Source organism: Fringilla coelebs (assembly GCF_963513975.1).
Source record: "Fringilla coelebs genome assembly, chromosome: 10".
Taxonomy (NCBI): Eukaryota; Metazoa; Chordata; class Aves; order Passeriformes; family Fringillidae; genus Fringilla; species Fringilla coelebs.
Genome location: NC_140036.1, coordinates 21,004,648 through 21,022,358, shown reverse-complemented (window position 1 = coordinate 21,022,358; position 17,711 = coordinate 21,004,648). Strand labels below are relative to the sequence as shown.

The window sequence follows — 17,711 nt, the reverse complement described above, 5'->3', positions numbered from 1 at the left end:
AACAGACTGATGTGCTACTTGAAAATTGTGTTTTGTTGCTTTTAGTGAGTAATGCTTTTAAGGGCCACCTTGCCCTCTGACACCAAAACAAAATGGTAATGCTTTAGAAAATTTAAAAAAAAAAATCATTTTCTTCATGGTAAGAGAGGTAAATAATATCCACTTCCCAGCTGGATATTGAAGATTTCCCTGGCTTAAATAGTGAATTCCAGTATCTGTTTAATTTATCAAGTAAGGCAAAAGAGGTGAGTAAATTCCTGTCTGTAGAGGAGATGGTACCTGCCAGAAAGTGAGTTCCATCTTTGCCATTTTGTCTTTTAGATTTGTGAGACAGAATCTCATATAGTCTTTACATTATTTCTTTTCCTTGATCTCTTTATCTCCTATATTTTCAGTAAAAAGTAGCAGTTAAAAAACATTTTGTGTATCTGTATCAAAGTAAAAAAAACCAGGACTTTTCATCCTTTATGTCTACTGATAAATAAATGGAAGGTAAAACAAGGGAGTGAAGTGAAAATATTTTACCTAAGATACTCTTCCACAAGATACATTTGTGTGTGAAGACAGAACACCCCCACTAATCCAGCCCAAATACCCACCCAGCTGGTAGCATGTGGACCACCCAGGGTAATTTCTTTGATCAAGGACAACATGCTTCTGTTAAGTGTTTCCTTCTCTGAGTTTTTTTTTTTTTAACCAGGATATTGAATTTTTTTCATTTTTTAGGGAAGAAGGTTTGGAGGAGCTGGCCAGCAGCCCAAAAGCTCAGGCCCCACAACTCAAATGTATTTTGTGTCTTGGCCAGAGCTGGTCTGTGCCTTGCTCTGGCGCTCTGGGGGAAGGAGAACGAGGGAATGTGTGAGAGGCTGGGAGGTGTGAGCCAGAAAGTGCCTTGTTTCTGCCAGAGGGAGAGCATTCAGCTTCTGCTGGGCAGGGAGGAGACTCTGAGACCACTGCTGTGGGGAGCCTGAGGAAAATTTTGTGTTAAAAATGGAAACAGCCAGCTGTATGGCATCTTTGATTTCTAGTGGGTGCTTATTTCAAACTACCTGCCACAAAAATGTTGCACAAACCTACTCAGTTTTTAATGCAGCCAGTATAATTTAATCCATAGGCAGAAGTTACAGGAAAGGCAGAATATAAGAAGATACTTTGTTGAAGTCCATCAGTGACTCAGGTATTACTTTCTAGAGAGCTTCATCCTCTGGATCTGATCCTGTGTATTATGTGAAGAAGAATTTCTTACAAAATACACTGTAATCTTCTAACAATTGCACAAAAATCTACCCACAAAGTAGCTATAACAGACAAAGAAAGTTAAATAGTGTCAGAAATGTTATTTTATTTTATCTGTTACCAGATTTAACAGAGAAATTTCCTTTTTAAAAATAAGGATCCCCTAACCACATTTATTCAGCCTTCTAATAAACACACACTATTGCTATCTCAATCTGCAGTAATTCAATAAAGAGGAGAATTGAGGAATCAGGCATATCTAACTGCAGGGCAGACAATTGTCTTTACTGTTGCTCAACTTTTTTCCTGTAATGAATATTCCTGAAAACAATAGTGGCTTCTGCAGTGGGAAATATTGTGTCACTTGGGGGTGGCAGGGAAAAGCAGCTAGGCAGCAAAGCCCCATCAGTTATGGTGATGAGATTGTCCAATAAAGCAGTTAAAAAACACCACTGACAATAAATTGCTTGGAGCAAGATACAAATGGCCAAACACTGGTTTAGAGGCAAGACAAATCATGTCATTGGCAGAGCACAAAACAGGGCTCACTTCTAACAGCTCCAGGAGCGCTGCATTAAATAGAAGATTTCCCTGGAGCAGGATTTGTTTTGAAGGGCTTTTTAAAGGCTGACAAATGTAACTTTATTATCTCTTTCTTCAATTGAACAAAATGTCTCCTGGAAAAACAGAACATGGCTTTGTGTTTGTATTATGCAGAGCAGAAATAAGTTATTCACTGCAGTTAGGCATAGATTAGGAATCAAACAGTTGTTTGATGTCTCCTGTCATTGCCCTCAGAGTCCTGCTGGCAACATGGTAAGCCTGGATTTTTCAATTAATTGTAACCTGATGGGAGACTCTGGACTAACTTTCCCAAATGTAAAGGAAATGTGGAGGGTGCTGGGTGGCACTGAAGCTTTTTTGTGGAGGTCTGTGCCTTCTGGACTCGTGTAGTTTCTCCTGTACCATGTTCTGTAATCTCTCTCCATACCTTGTGTGCTGGCAGGATGCTGGGCTGTGTCAGGAGGAGCCCAGCAGGCAGATCCAGGGTAGGTGGTGCTGCCCATGACATGCCATTCCAGATTACCTGGAATGCTGCATCCAACTGAAACAGGTTGAAATAGGGATGTTCAGATGAGATACAAAGAAAAAAAAGATATCACTGTGCAGGCTGTTAAGGATCTAACAGTGGTCCAGAGGGGCTGTGCAGTCTACATACCTGGAATTTATCAAGAGCCAAATGGAAAAAAGCCTGAGCAAGCTGGTCTGCATTGTCTGACCCTGGCTGGAGTAGCAGGTTGGACAGGATGAGTCCCACAGTCCCTTCCAGCCTGCGTGGTTCTGTGATTGAGTTCATGGTAATGCTGGGGAGGTAACATCAGTCATTCCCTGGGCAATTCCAGAGCAATGGGTACAGCTTTTGCCACTGGCTGAGCATCAGCTAGCTGATAAAACCCCAGGCCTGTACAGCTGTGCAGTGTTGGGCTTGCTAAGACAACAGCCTCTAATTAATGAGCAGAAAGGGACCAGGTTTTCAAACTTTGTTTCCTCTGGGATTCAGGATCTATGATTTAGGATGAAAAGCTTGATAAATTGTTGCTCTCCTCTTTTGTGAGAGATACTGAGCTGTGTGCTTTGGTTGGGGTTTGGTGGTGAATTATGACTTTTCCAACTGTAATGATTTTGTGGTTCTGGGGAAATGTTGAGTCATGGGCTTAATGCCGTGCTGAGGTCCTATATTCTTATTTCAGAAGATTTTTAGCATTAAATTAGTTATCCATTTTCCAAATTAGGAACCAGAGTAGTTTTTAACAAGCCCAAATATCCCCTATCTTTGGGGATATTTTGCTTGCATCTGTTGGGCCATCCTGCAGTATACTGGGGACTTTGTACTGGGTGTCTCAGTAATTTTGTGTAGCCAGTTTGCTGTCACTGGCAGCATGACTATGACATTTTCCCTTACTAACCAAAGTTTGCCACTGATAAAAAGGGAAAGAAAAATATTCTGTTAGGGAAAAGAGAAATATTCTCCAGTTTTTTGAGACATTCCTGAGTGACCAAGGAAGATACTAATTCCCTAGGATAGCAGAGGTATGAGTCACGCTTCAGAGAGGAAGCCAGCAGTGCACATCCTCTGAAGAATTCATGCAGCTCTTCCAGCACAGTTCATCATTATGAACTCCATACACTTGTGAAGGAGAGCATTGGTAAATGTTCTTTGTTTTCACTCCCAGGCCATTAACCAGGCTGGAGCTGGGCCCTACAGCGAGCTGGTGACCTGCAGAACCCCCGCGTCCGTGCCTGATGCCGTCTCCACCCTGTCCGTGCTGGAGGACGAGCCCGTGGCTGCCTGCCAGCCCTCACCCTCTGTGTGCCTTGTGCTGAGCTGGGAAGAGCCCAGCAATAATGGGGCTGAGATCACATCCTACAACATCGACCTGGGAGATGTCAGCATCCCCGTGGGCAACGTGACCAGTCACGTCATCGAGGGCTTGCTGCCCGAGACCTCATACCGGTGAGTGCGGCGCTGGGCACGGGGATCACACAGCTCTGCTCCACTCAGGAAATGCTGAAAATGCAACCAGCAGCCCAAACAACCAGCCTAGGAGCACAGGAATCTGCAGCCATTCCTTGGTGGGATGGATTGTGGTAGTTCGTGTTCAAATGTTGTTTTCTCCCGCCTTTTTTCCTCTTTTCTCCTTGCTCTGGTCAGGTTATCTCTGACCTCTCCTCCTTTTTGAGTTGCTCTGCTAAGGTAAGGTTGCACTGGTAATAATAAATTTAAAAATAAATAAATTTTAAAAATAGGAAATAATTAAAATGACAGTGTTACATCTCATGTTTTTTCAGCTCCTTTGAAGTACTGTTCCAAGGGATTAAATTATTAAGTTATTGATCCCTGAGCAGGGTTAGCAATTTTCACACAATGAACTTTTATTTGTATAGCTACAGCTATTTTTTGCCTCTGCTATATGGAGATTAATGAAAACATGATCTGAATTTAAAACCAATTTATATTGCTTCAGAGTCTAAATTGCTAAGTGGCATTGCCAAAATTTTATTAGTTTAATGTTCAGGCTTATATGTTTTCTCCCTAATTGCTAATTAAGAAAGAAAAATGGTTCCATGCAGGCAATGAACAGCAATACAACAGAATGTGTGACAAAAGAAATTCTATTCTAAGTACTGCTCTAATAAAGACCGAAATTTGATCACAGAGTTGTAAAATTAGATGTCACAGACTTCCTGTAACATTTTTCTTTTTTTTAACTTTGTATTCAAGGTCACAGTCCTACAGATCTTGTAAATGATAAGTCCATAATTCAAATTTTATCCTGTACCCAAGAAAAGAGAACTTGTTGTAGCAAGGTTACAAATACATACACTAGAAGTTTTTTAAAGTGAGGAGCACACATTGCTTGCTCACAGATCATTCATATAAAGTTGAAGTGTTTGTTTGTGGATTGGTCGCCCAGCTGTGGAAATGCATCATCTTTGGGCAGTCTTGTATTCCCTGGCTTCTCCTCAGATGTCTGTTCAACCAAGACCCAAAAAAGCTGAAAAGGGAACTTTGGGCAACTCACTTAAGACAGAATGTGGCATATAAATTCTTCACCAAAGTCTTATTTCAGTCTCTTTTTTAGCTGGTTTTTGATTGTCTACAGCTTCCTTAAGGGAAATGTCTTCTTCAAGGCTTGGAAACAGAGATTGGAATGATATTTTTTACATTCTTGTTTCATTATTCTGTAAAAAGCACCATATTAAATTGCATAATTTTAGTCAAGGATTCATCCTCTCACTGGTCCAAATGAAACAGCCAAAGCCACAAGCATTAACTGTTCTAAATATTGTTGTAAGACTGAGTTCCTACTATAAAAAAGCCCACTTGAAGAACACAGACCAGTGGGTGGCTGATCAGAAGGAATAATGTAGGAAAGCTCTTTTGTTGAAAGAGATCAGAGAAAGAAACCCCAAATCTTACATCTCATTCCTGTAAGGGAGGACAAGTGACTGCAGTTGCACTGCAAATGCACCTCATCAGTAGTTTCAAGTATGACTTTTCTAATCAAAAATAGATTTGTCAAAGTGTTTTGATCATTAATTTGTTCGCTGATATTTCTTCTTCAAGCATATCTTGACACCTGTCTTTGATCAGACAGTGTCTGCCCTGGTAAATCCTTAAGGATTATCAGGCTCTGTGCTAAATGTTGGTGCCTTTTCTGCCCTCCCTGGCTGAGTCAGAAGAATGTTTCAGAACATCACTGATCTAATTCTCTACATTTCTCCACCAATGAGCCTTCTTTTTGTGTCAGTTTTGTTTAACACAACTTACTCCTCTCGCTCTCAAGTGTTTATTCCCTGCTGTGTTTAAAAACACAGTGAACATATTTTTCCTAGACTAAACAAGCCAAGTACTACTGGGTTGGAGGCTCTGAACTCCCTTGCCAAAATTTCAGCAGAATTTGAAGTAAATCAGCAAAGGGTTTATATGTTTCAGTTGAGTTGGAATTCCAGTACCAATGTTTTTGGTTGTGGGAAACCAAAATTGAAAGAAAATCTTGGTTATTATGAATCCAGCAAGTCCAAAACTGGAAATTTAAATTGTTCTGGGTAGGGGGTGATTGTGAAAGCCTGGCCATGTGGCCCACCCTGTTAGCTTGGGTCTGGCACTGCTTTGCTTCCAGCTTTTCTATGGAAATGGCCATAACAGGAGCAGCCCAAGAGCACACAGGGGAACTCCAGGCTCTCTGCAGAGCTGGGCTCCTAGCTGACAAGTTGGATGCTTTGTGTCTTAGCAGCAAATCCAACCAGCACCCCGTGAGAAGGACTTCCATCCCAAAATGCATTTAAGGCAGGAGGAAGTGGAAGATGCCTCTGTCACACTGCGAGTGGCCATGGTAGGGCTGAGTCAAGAGAATCCCTGCTCAGACCCAGCCCAGCTCTGCTGCTGCACAGAGCAGATGCCTGCCCAGAGCACTGTGTAAACATCCTGGCTGGTGAGCAGCTGCAGAAATATGTCTGAGTTCTGCAGTCTCTCTGCTTTATTGACATAGCCACGAAGCTCTGGAAACTCAGATTATAGGGTAATATACTTGGCCTGGTTTTCTGTGAACTGATGTAACTAGGAGTGAGTTAATAAATATTCCACAATAAATAAGTATTCAACAGTCACAGAAACACCAATTTTCTATTACAGTCTGTTCCCAAGCTTCACTTAACACATTCCATAGATAATTGTGTTCTGCTGTTGAGATACTTCACTGCAAAACAACTTCCAATTTTTAAGAATGTTTCTTCTCTGGAGTTACACAGTGTACAGAAATATATAGTAGCATTATTAAATTTCAATAGCAACACTTAATTTGGTTGAGGAATAAAAATTCTATAAATATTTTAGATTTTTAAACTGTGTCAAGTGAAAGTTGGGTTGGATTCGATGATCTTGAAGGTCTCTTCCAACTTAGTCATTCTGTGAATTCTGAAAGATCATCCAGGATGGAGAGAAAAATTCATGTGGGTGCTCAAATTAGCAAAGTTTAAGCAGGCTATAAAACAAAATATATCTCAGAGTGTCAAGCTAAGTCTTCTTCCAGGAGTCTTGAGTGGGGATTTGTGGGGCAGTGTGTGATGGCTCTTCATCATGTCCAGGCTGCTGCTGGTGGTGGAGGATGCTGCTTCCCCTCCCCTCTGGAAGTCCATGGCATTTTAACTCCCACAGGTTTCCACATGTATTGCAACTGGTGGCATTCCTCTTATGGGAACGAGGGAATCAAAGCCTTCTCATGTCAGACTCTAAAATTAATTCAAAAGTTGATTTTCCAGTTTCTTGGAATACTGCACAAAGGATTTTGTGACCACTCTGAAAATAGCATCCTGTTTAATGTGTTTATTTTCCTGGGTCAAGAATCTCTTAAGAGAGAATGCTCTGTTAAAGATCATTTCATCGTTTCTAAATTTGCCTGGTCTGATTTATGATTTTTCTTTCTGAATGTTTAAAAGTTGTAGTGGGAAAATGTGAGAATGAATACAAATATTATTGGTCCAGGGTCTGCAGAATTAGACAGCATTCTTAAATACACTCTTTACATTTTTCAAAAAACTTGTTGTCAAATTGTGATTGTCAGATGGTTTAACAATCTTTCTTTCCAAGAGGATGTTTGGAGTACTTTCACTTAGAAACCATTACTGGAAAAGTTGAAAGGAATTCAGGAAGTGCTTTTGCTGCACATATTTCTACTTGTCTATACTATACTTTTACATGAAAATAGAGTTGATTTTTCCCAGTACCAGTTCTGTAAACAGGAATTGGTTTCCAGTTAATTGTGGATGTTCTCTTGCCCACCCTGGCTGTGCCACCCAGCTGGAAAAGCTCACTGTCACAGGCTGGGACACTGAAAAGCACCTGAGCTGGAGCAGAGATGGTGCAGTACAAGGTGCTCTTCCCCCTTCTCCACATGGTCCTTTCTCCCTTTTCTGTCTCCCTTCTTCCTTCTCCCCTTCCCTTTGGACTTTCTGATTCCCATTGAGCAGACACTGCTGGGGTTCAGAGGGAGGTGACACCAGGGTTTGGGTTGCACTGCCATGTGCACAGGAAACAAAAAATTAGTTGTTTCTGTGTGTCTGATGAAGCTCAGACCCTGGGAATGATAGTGGCAATTTACAGAGCTTTATGGTGGTGCAATCAGCAGCAAAGAGTGGCCACATCAGCCGTGTAAGAGTCAAATAAATCAATTCCTGCTTTCCCAGTATCATCACTCATTTGTAAAGATGCCTGTCTCTGTTTTAAGGCTTAAGAGTTTCCATCAGTCTTACAGTGCTCCAGAGGCAGGAGGGGAGTGTGTATGTGCATATTTGTGTGTGTCAGAAGGGGGGAGCAATAACTCTGTGCAGCAGAGGAAAGCAAGGAAAGAAGTGAATGAGGAGACACATTTTTGCCTTGTGCAAGTACCTGGCAAAAGCAAGACAAGGAAGTGCAGGTTTCTGCACATGCATGTATCTAAAAAGTGTGATATTGGAGAGAGATTCATCTCACTGCTGGTTTTCAGGTTGGTAGCTGCCAGTTGGAAAGCAGCTGAGGTTACAGTGCTTGAGGAGAGGACAGGCTTTGTTGTTACTGGGACTCTAAGTAATACCAAACAAAACAAAAGGATATATACTCAAGAGCATGCTGCTGTAATCAATCTACAAAAGCAGTAGTAGCATTTTGCAATATAGCTGTTACTGTTTATGTGCCCATGCTAATGGTGAGATTGCTAGAATCTAGTGAAAATACAGGCAGGCTTTGTTTTCTTATTGGAAATACCATTAAATATTAATGTAATGACTCTTAAATGTAAAGCAGAATGGTAGCATAATATGAAGTAAGATCAATGTTTACATTAATTACATTTCTTCAGATACTAGAAAAGCCTGTTGTTCTTTCTATGCTTGCAAGCAGCAGTTGAAGAGGGAGCTCCCACTAGATCTTTGTGCCATCCACCCTTAGGGAGGAAAGGAGGAATGTAGTGATATAAGGTGGTCAGGATGCATTTCCTGAAGCCAGAAGGAAGGTTGAGGGAAAATGCAGCTCCACACCAAGCAATATGTTACCCCTGATAATGGCTGGGTCAATAAGCAGCGTTTTAAGCACACATTTGCATGTGACTGTATGCACACTGCATTCTCAGTGTGCAGTGGCTTTAGCTGACTAACCAACAGATCAGACTTCATTATTTTGCAATATGTTGATTAACCTTTTATGTTCTTGAAAGGCAGAAAATACAGTTTTGGAGATTTTTTCCAATGGGAAATACTCTCCTGAGAGTTTTTTCCCCTATCCCTTTAATATACTCTTTTCCTGATGGTAGAGCTGAAAATTTGCTGTTAAAAGCAAAGTAATTTTTTATACGTTTGTGTGAACTTGCATCACTTTATGTTCTTCAGTCAAAATAAGTAGCTTTGCCAAGCAAAGACAGTTCTTGTAAAAAGTCTTTACCCATGAGAAAATACAAGGCTGCTGTGCACAGGATTTCCAAAGTAAATGGCATCTCTCCAGCTAGCTAAACTAGGCTGAACTATCTTAAACTTAATTAGTTTTCTCCATCCTGATTTTTCATATTTAGTCTTTGATTAACAAACTTCTGAAACCTTGCAGGCACAGCTGTACCAATATTTCTATTTACAGAGTCCTCAGAAACTGTTTGGAGATGCAAATTTCCACTTTTGTTATGGTGCTGTTGATGTTACCATAGTCAGAGACTGCTACTCCTCCTCACTCATCTCAGTGTTACCCTAAGATGCAGGCAGGTAGGAGAAAATTAACAAAGCAGAAAGCAGGAGTCGTTATCTTGAGAAAGAAATAGAATTTAGAAGACTGGCTCAATGTTAAGAACATTTTCAAATTCAAGCTGCTGTGACCAGGCAAGTGCTCTGCTTTTCTTCATGATGTCCTCAAGTGGCTCAAGGGCCTTTGTGCATCTTGTGAGGGTGACTTGGGTCCAGCATTTATTTGATCTAATGGGTAGTTCACTGGCAGTTAACATTTCTGCACTTTGTGGCAAGTGTAGGAGGTTTGTGGATTTAACCTCCTTCATTAGTTCCTCCCAGCAGAGTTTCCTGTACTTAAATAGTGTGCTTTGTGAGACTGAGAGAACACTCCTCTGGGCTTCAGGGTGTTTGCCAACATGGGGATGGGTTTCATGGCAGTGACACCAGTGCTTTCCCTGAATGATTTCACCTAAATTAGTCCATGGTCTTTGTTAGACAGCCAGAACACACTTTTGCTTTTTATTTACTTTTCCAGGCTGTGCTTGTCCTGTGCTGCTGCCCCTTGTCCCTGCAGCTGAAGGAGCTGTCACCATGTCCTGAGACCCAAACCCTCCCCTCTGCCTCTGCATTTCTGACATCTTCACTGCACCTCTTACAGTCTAAGCAGGATGATCCTTGTTGTGCTGACAGAACCTTCCAGCGTGCCACAAGCAGCCCTGGCAGCTGGGGTGGGCAGGGATGGAGCAGGCAGCCCCAGAAGGCTCTCTTGCCCCTTGGCACGTGTTCATATCAAGAACCTCATGAAAGCACTGCATTTAACATTCATCTTCTTGCTTTGTTTTTAGGATCAGGATCCAGGCTGTCAATGAAATTGGAGCTGGACCTTTTAGCCACTTTATTAAAGCAAAAACCAGACCATTGCCACCCTTACCTCCACGGCTGGAGTGTGCTGCAGCAGGGCCTCAGAGCCTGAAGCTGAAGTGGGGAGACAGCAGCTCCAAGCTCCACTCTGCTGATGACATGGTCTACATCTTGCAGATAGAGGACAGAAATAAAAGGTGAGAGAGATGAATCTTTTCCTTGTGCTAATGGAAAAAAACCTGGTTCATCATAACGCAGTTGTGAGTGGAAGAAAAATTCTGTTTTCCTGATTGCTTTGTGCCTACCAGTATGTACAAAATACTGTTTTAATAGGCATTCTGTGCCTGTACTCTGAGCAAGTTATGCAGTAAAGCTGTGAGTGATAAAGAATCATGGAATCATTAAGGTTGGGAAAAAACCTCTAAATTGTTGAGTCCAACCATTAACCTAAAACTGGCAGGTCTAACAGAAATCAATCCTGTACTGGTGACATTTCAGCAAAACCCTTGCCTCTCTGCCACTAAATTTTAAATCAAGTTTCAGGGCCACAGTGGCCCTTTACCTTTTAGAATATATGAAATAAAGATACTGCACCCAGCTTGCTGTGTGTATTCATAAAGCCAAGGGTTACAAATCAGATGTCTAGGTAAGGTAAAACTGAGCAGAACAATGTTTTTTGGGCAAGCTGGTGGTCTTGATTTTATAGCTGTAATGCTTTACAGCATTAGAAAATACGAGCTTGGCATCAGCTTGGTAGATCCACAATAATTTTGAAATAAGGTGCGCAAGAAACAAATATCTGTGTTTAAATTAAACAGTCAGTGCTAAGCAAAAACCTATCTTCCCATGTGAGCTTTGGATGGAAAGATTTGCTAATGTAGATCCCAAGTTGGGATGAGATATATTGTGTTAAAAAAGGGAAGGATAGAAAGACAATATGCAAGTAATGCCTAACAGTCTGAGCTCCTCAATGAATAAATATCATAGATGGTTCATAATTTACTAAGAAACGCTCTCAACTACTTCAATTAGCTAAAATAAGTGACTTATTTAGTAGATAATCCTTAGAGACCTTCAGCACAGATCATAATTTGATGTAAACTAGCACAATTCCTTTAATTTAAATAGAGCTGTGCTGAGTTTATGCCAGCTGAAGATCTGGCCCAAAAGCTCTAATTTTAAGTAATAAACCCACCATGAATAATGCCTTAATACCTCCCAGTATCTCAACTGTACTGATGCAGAGAGGGTACACTGTATTAATCCTGAGAGGTGTCCAATGAATATAAATACCCATTTGAAAGTCTGACAGCTGAAAACAGCTCCCTCAGAGTGCAGTGATGCTTGGCAGGAGCCCATCACCTGCAGCACCCTGGGATTCAGTCAGCTCTAAAGACACATCCAGCAGACTGCTTTGCTTTGCTTGCATGTAGCACTGCAGGTAGGATGTTGAAGAGCTGTAAATTGTTTTTAACCTGTCTTGATGCTGGGGAAAAGAGGAAGTTTCCTTGTAAGAATAAAATGGTACCTCGCAGCAGGCAGGGGAGTGTTTCTTATCCCTTGCTTTGGCACACAGCTTTAGCATGATCCTTTGCTTTTGCACAAGCTTTTCCCATTGCAAATGGTCTCTTATGAGCTTTTAATTGGGAAGCACTTGGACTTGATACTCTGCTGGGTCTTCTTAGCTGTGAATTTGACTTAGAGTCCACATGAGCTCGCAGAGATGCAGAGAAGCTGCTCCTCTGCATTGTGCTGTCTCCTCCTGCTCGTACTGAGCCATTCCTTGGAAAGGCTCCCTTTGGTGGTTGGGTTTGGAGCAGCTAGCCCAGGTAATTCCTGAAATGAGTCAGGCCTGGGGCTGATGAATCCATACAGGCATGGGCATGGCAGAGGAGTGAGATGGATGCACTGTTCTGTTTGAGAGCAGCTGGAGCTGGCAGGTCCTGGCTGTAAGATCTGTGTATTTGTTCCCGGTCTGGCAGTCTCTTTTTGCTTTCCACTGTGTGCATTGATCACAGTGAGAGATGCCCCTGCAAGGTGGAGTTCTGTACAGCCAGGAGAGCTGTCATCCCTGCTGGGCAGGGAGGGGAAGGGAAGGACAGCCCAGCAGGAGCTGGGAGGGGCAGCAGGTGCTTACAGAGGTAGGAGTCCTCTCTGAGATTAAACAAACCCTCCTGGGACTGCTCACCCTTGTGTGTGCTTGGGGAAAGTACTGGAACACAGCTCTTTGAACATCACTGGCCTCTCCAATTGCACATGTGAGGGAGTAATGAAATAGGATATTTTAGCTGGAAGGGGCCTGCAGTCATGCAGTGTGACTGCCTGGCCAGTTCAGTGCTGGCCAAGTTAAAGGGTCTGAATCACTGACAGGCCTGGGACAGCCCTCTAGGATGCCAGTCTCTGGTGAAAAAATGACACAGAATAATGATCTGGAAGGATGTTTTGGAGTACTTTATGGTTTGAAAGAGTTGTAGGAAGGGCCCATGGTGTCCCGTCTGTTGGGAGAACAGATAGTACATGATTCAGGGAAAGAGGTTGTGGTTTAAAACATGGATAACTGAGAAGTGACCTCTGTCATACCCCTGGTCTTTCAGAGAACATTGTTACTGTATTTCCTGAGACAGCTGAAATTACTGATAACAGCTTTATATTGAAATCCCTCAATTCAGTACTATGATTGTCCTTCCTTTGGTTTAATATGGAAGCTACCTTTAAAATGCTGTTGAAGCATTTTCACAAGCATAAATACAAAGATGAGCGAGTTCTCTTAAGGAAAGGAAATAATCAATAATAAATAATCAAATAATCAAATAATCCTGACCCAACAGCTTTAATGGCCTTTTGGTAAAGACAGCTCTGGCTTTATGTAATGATAGCCAGTGCTCTCCAGTGTGTCCTGGTCATTAAGGAGTGTTTTCAACTTTTCCTTTCTGTAATGAGGTGTAACAGGCCAGTTGTTGGAGACCAAATGTTTCATTGATTGCAAGACCTGTGAAGCAAAATACTTGGAAATCTTCTGGCACTGATTAGTGTAAGGGCTTGAGGAGGTGTGCACATCAGAGATGTACCTGCGTTAGTTCCCATTAGCTCTTCGGGGTCTGACATTTAGGAAGATGAAATTAGCATCACTTGTCCTTTCAATTATGGGTAGCACTGAGTGGAAATGAAGAAAAATCTGTTTCTGGAAAGCTCAGTACATAGAAATGTTAGTTGAGAGTTAGTGACCTTTATGTAAGGAGGACTATGAAATTCCTTTCTTTTTTAAATAAACTATCAGTTGTGACTTCATTTTCTAATTCTGGTAATGTCAAGAAATTTATGTTACTCAAATTGCACTACTTTCCAGAATACTATGGATTTTTTCCTCTGTGGAACAAGTGAACTTAATTAATGTTTTTTATTTTCTTCCTGCTGTACTGTAATTAATCTTTAGTTGTTCCCACAACTAATTGCACCTCTTAGTGTCTTAAAATGCTCACAATATCCAGTCTGAAAGGGAGAATTAGCAAGTAAATTAAGAGTGGGTCATTTATCAGTTGCTTGTGTTTATTTAGATGACTGTATGTTGCAGCTGAGGTAAATTGTGAGATTTTTGTGTGTGTAGAGAATCACAATCAATATGTACACATGTAATTACATTTTAAGGGAGAGCCGTTGGTAAGACTGACTTAGAAACATCCTCAACATATTCTTTAAAAACATAATGTAAGGATCATTGACAATTGCCCCACACTTCTGCTGTCTTCAGTTGGTGGTAGCAGGGAGTGGTTGAATATATGAGCCTCAACCTGGGTGTTTGCTCTGCCTTAACTTGCAGGTAGAATAGAAACACAGAGGGATGAGTTGCTGAATGTGCTGCCCTTGCCTGATGACTTTTGCATAATCATCCCCTGGTTACTGCAAGTTTCAAGCAGTCTAATTAAAAAATTGTTTACACTCCTGATTTGATCAAGACAATTTACACCCATTTTAACAGCAATTGCTGTTATGTATCAGTCCTACTGGCTTGTGACATTCTATTAAAATACAAAATCAGATAAGTTAACGTATATTTGCAAAATCCTGCAGGAAAAATAATTTTCATATTGGATAAAACAGTGATAAAAGGAAATTAGGCATGAGCACCAAGACAGATGGCATGCTGCAGTTTGCACTGCAAGCCTGGCTAGATAGAAAGTTAATGTTCAGGAAAGTTTTCAAGCTAACCTCTGTTCATATTGCTGCATTTTGTAGGTGAGTATTGCTATTAATAGTGATATTTGTATTAGCAGCGTTCTGATCAGATACCTGAGGCTTTGCAAGTGAAAAATGAGAGGGAGAACTGTTCCCAGGTGTGAGAGAGTGAACTTGTTAATGCATTTCATCTTTCTTCCTGGAAGCAGGAGTAAACCAACATTTCTAGTAGGTGTGAGTTAACTGTATGGGTGTCATTGTTTGGAACAAAGTGAAGCCTCAAAAAAACAACCTTAAATGTGTGAAATGAGGTGTTTCAGCTGTGAGGAAGCTGCCAAGACACAGACTAAGATGCTACTCCATAAGTATATTCAAAAAATCCCTGCTTTGGTAAGAAATAAAAGTTTCTCCTTTATTTTGATCTGTGCACATCTGCAGGTACTTCAGACTTGATGGGTAACTGAATATTCCAGACAGCAGATCATAAATAAGGGCAGCATCGGGACCCAAGATTGTCACTGTAGTAAAAACTATTTTCTGCACATCTGTAACAACCTTTTGAGAAAAACAACACCATGATTAGAGTAATGACTCTCATATTTATCCCTGAAGTGCAATGGAGGCACAGTTTAGTGCAGCAGGATCACATTGGCCAGTTTTCCAAGGGCACGTTTTTAGGTTCCAGCTTCACTTTGCTGATGTTGGTGGAGCAGAGGCTGAGCTTGGCTCCTTTGTCCAGCTCTGCCCATGTTCCTGGGCCTGTCACAGCAGCAGTTTGGACACCATGTGCTCAGTGAGCATCATTTGAAGGCCCATAAACTCTGCTAAAACTCTGGGCAGGTTGCTCTGATGCTGCACAGGGTAGATAAACACATGTAGGGCTGTAAGGATATTGGTTTGCTGCTCTGAACTCTGTTCTTTTTTGGTTTTAGCTTTAAGTTCACCCTTATTTATTGTTATTGATTTTTGACAAGGTGTTGTAGCTGCCTCATCATCTACTTCTTCCTTTGAAATTACTGTCTAATTTCAAGAGGCCATTGGGTGCTCTCCCTGATTTCTCCCACATCTTTCATTCAAATGCTGTTACTTCCCATTTAAGCTGTGCTCAGTATGATCCTCCCTGCCAGTTCCTTGCCCCCCAGATGTGGCTGCACACAGGAATCTTCAGTCAGGCATTTGGCTGCTCTGTCTTCCATTCCTGTTGAATGTGCCCAGATGCTTCTTGCAAAAAAATCAATTTTCTTGTTGTGGAGGAGCTTCTGTAGGCTGAAATACTTCAATTCTCAATAATTCCAGACATCTGACAAGTGACTGTCTGTTGTGAATATGGGTTACAAATTCAAATTCAGCAGCAGATGAAAGATAATCTAGTAGAAACAGGCTAAAAATCGATTTTTGGCAGCAAGTACCCTTTGTCTAGCCTGCAGATGTGCTAGATAATTCAAGGAAGAAAACCAAACTCTTCCCATCTGTTATCACTTCTCTTCCTGCCTTTATCTGTTCTTCACTGAGTTTTGCTTTTCAAAATATAAGCAAGGAAATGTTTCCTTCACTGGGCCCTGTTGTTAATATTATTATTCAAAAAAACCCAATCGTATTGGCAGTGGTGAGCATGCATTATAATACAGTTAAAATATATAATATGTATTATAAATAAAACTTTCCAAAAGGAATCTTCCAGAAAACAGATCTTCAGGTCAAAGAGGCCAGTGCATCCCACCTGTACCTCATTTTAGGACTGGAAGCCAAAGTTGGGAGAGGTTGTGGGAGCACAAAACTCTTTTGGAGAACTCTTGTTTTATGTTTACTTTCCCTCAGCACCTGCCTGCAAAAGGAGATCCCAAAGAATGGCTTGGAAAAGTGCCCCAAAGCTGAAAAGGTTGGGCCACCCTGGAGCTGGTTATAGGAACAGTGATGGATGTGGGGATTAGAGATGCTACAGATGGGAAACTTTTCCCTTTCTGCAGAATGTTTTAAAATACAGCCAAAATGAAAAAAAAAATTGTCTGTTGACTTTACTTCTGCATCTCTGAATTAAGATGGTTTTGGTTTGAAGCTTTGCTTTCCTTGTTGCCACCCACAGTACAGGGAGCTGCTGGTGGAGAGAGAAAATCACATAAATCAGTGAGTGTCTGATAATGTTCTGCAACCAAATTAGAGGAACAGTCTAAGAAAGTAGGTGGGGGCAGTAAATGTGTAGATGATGTGATGGAGCATTAATAATGTTAAAAGAGCTGTTGGTTTGTGAAATTCTTGTCATTTAGTTTCTAATTAGGCGGTTGCCTTTGTGTGCTGGTGTGAAACCTCAGGTCAGCAGGTTGGACTGTGTGTTAATGATGCTGTGTTCATGATTTCTCTCCAGCCAAAATCCTGACATCTGACCACATATTTTGAGAGGCAATAACAGAATCATTCATGGCTCATTCAGCCTTTGTGCCTTCCCCCAAGATTGCCATCTTACTTAGTGCTGTACAGTAGAATTTCTCTCAAATTAAATTCTTGCAAGAATCAACAGGTTACCAAATTATAAACAAAACCCAAGAGTTTGAAAGGGAACCTGCTGCTCAAAATGTGCTGGGAATTAATGAGCAGAAGTAGAGCAAGTACATTGATATTCTTCTGCCTGACTGAAAAGTGACTGAAGTGGAGGAAACAAAATAGCTGTGAGATGCAAAATTCTTCCAAGAAGATCTTCACTGGGAATAAAAGGGTATTGATGAAAAACTAATAGCAGTGGTGTCTCCCCAACAATTGGTGTAGGACATGATGTTCTCTCTCCTCTGCTGTGTGCAGGTAAATGAATAATCTGTGGCTGATGTGAGAATGTCTGGGAAGGGAGAATTGGGATCACTCTGTGAGATGAGGGAGAAGTAACCTCTGGGGAGTGCCCCCATCCCTGGAGAAAGTTGCTTTCTTTTTAGTCTCTGCCATTAATTTAGTGGAGAGGAGAGGCAACAGTGCAGCATGGAAAATTAGAATAAATCAGGTTTAATTGTGGATGGTGCAAACTTAAAAAAAAAGATACAGCTGTATTGAGAATGCCAATAACCAGAGAGGCTGAATGCTTTCAAAGGCAGGGTGCCAGTTGAGGTATGTAGCCTATTGTCTTTTGAATTCAACTGAGATTTGAAAATGTCTTGTTTTGAAGGAGGTGAGAGGGAGATAGAGCACAGGGAAGGTTTCCATACACAGAT

At 41.3% G+C, this 17,711-nt stretch overlaps 1 protein-coding gene across 1 annotated transcript in view; it reads left to right on the top strand.

Moving 5' to 3' along the window:
- Positions 1-17,711, top strand: part of FNDC3B (fibronectin type III domain containing 3B) — a 184,538-nt gene that overhangs the window by 150,465 nt on the left and 16,362 nt on the right. The window contains exons 22-23 of the mRNA XM_084212475.1: positions 3,471-3,751; positions 10,329-10,541. Of these exons, the coding sequence (XP_084068601.1) occupies positions 3,471-3,751; positions 10,329-10,541 (494 nt within the window). The remainder of the gene's footprint in view (positions 1-3,470; positions 3,752-10,328; positions 10,542-17,711) is intronic.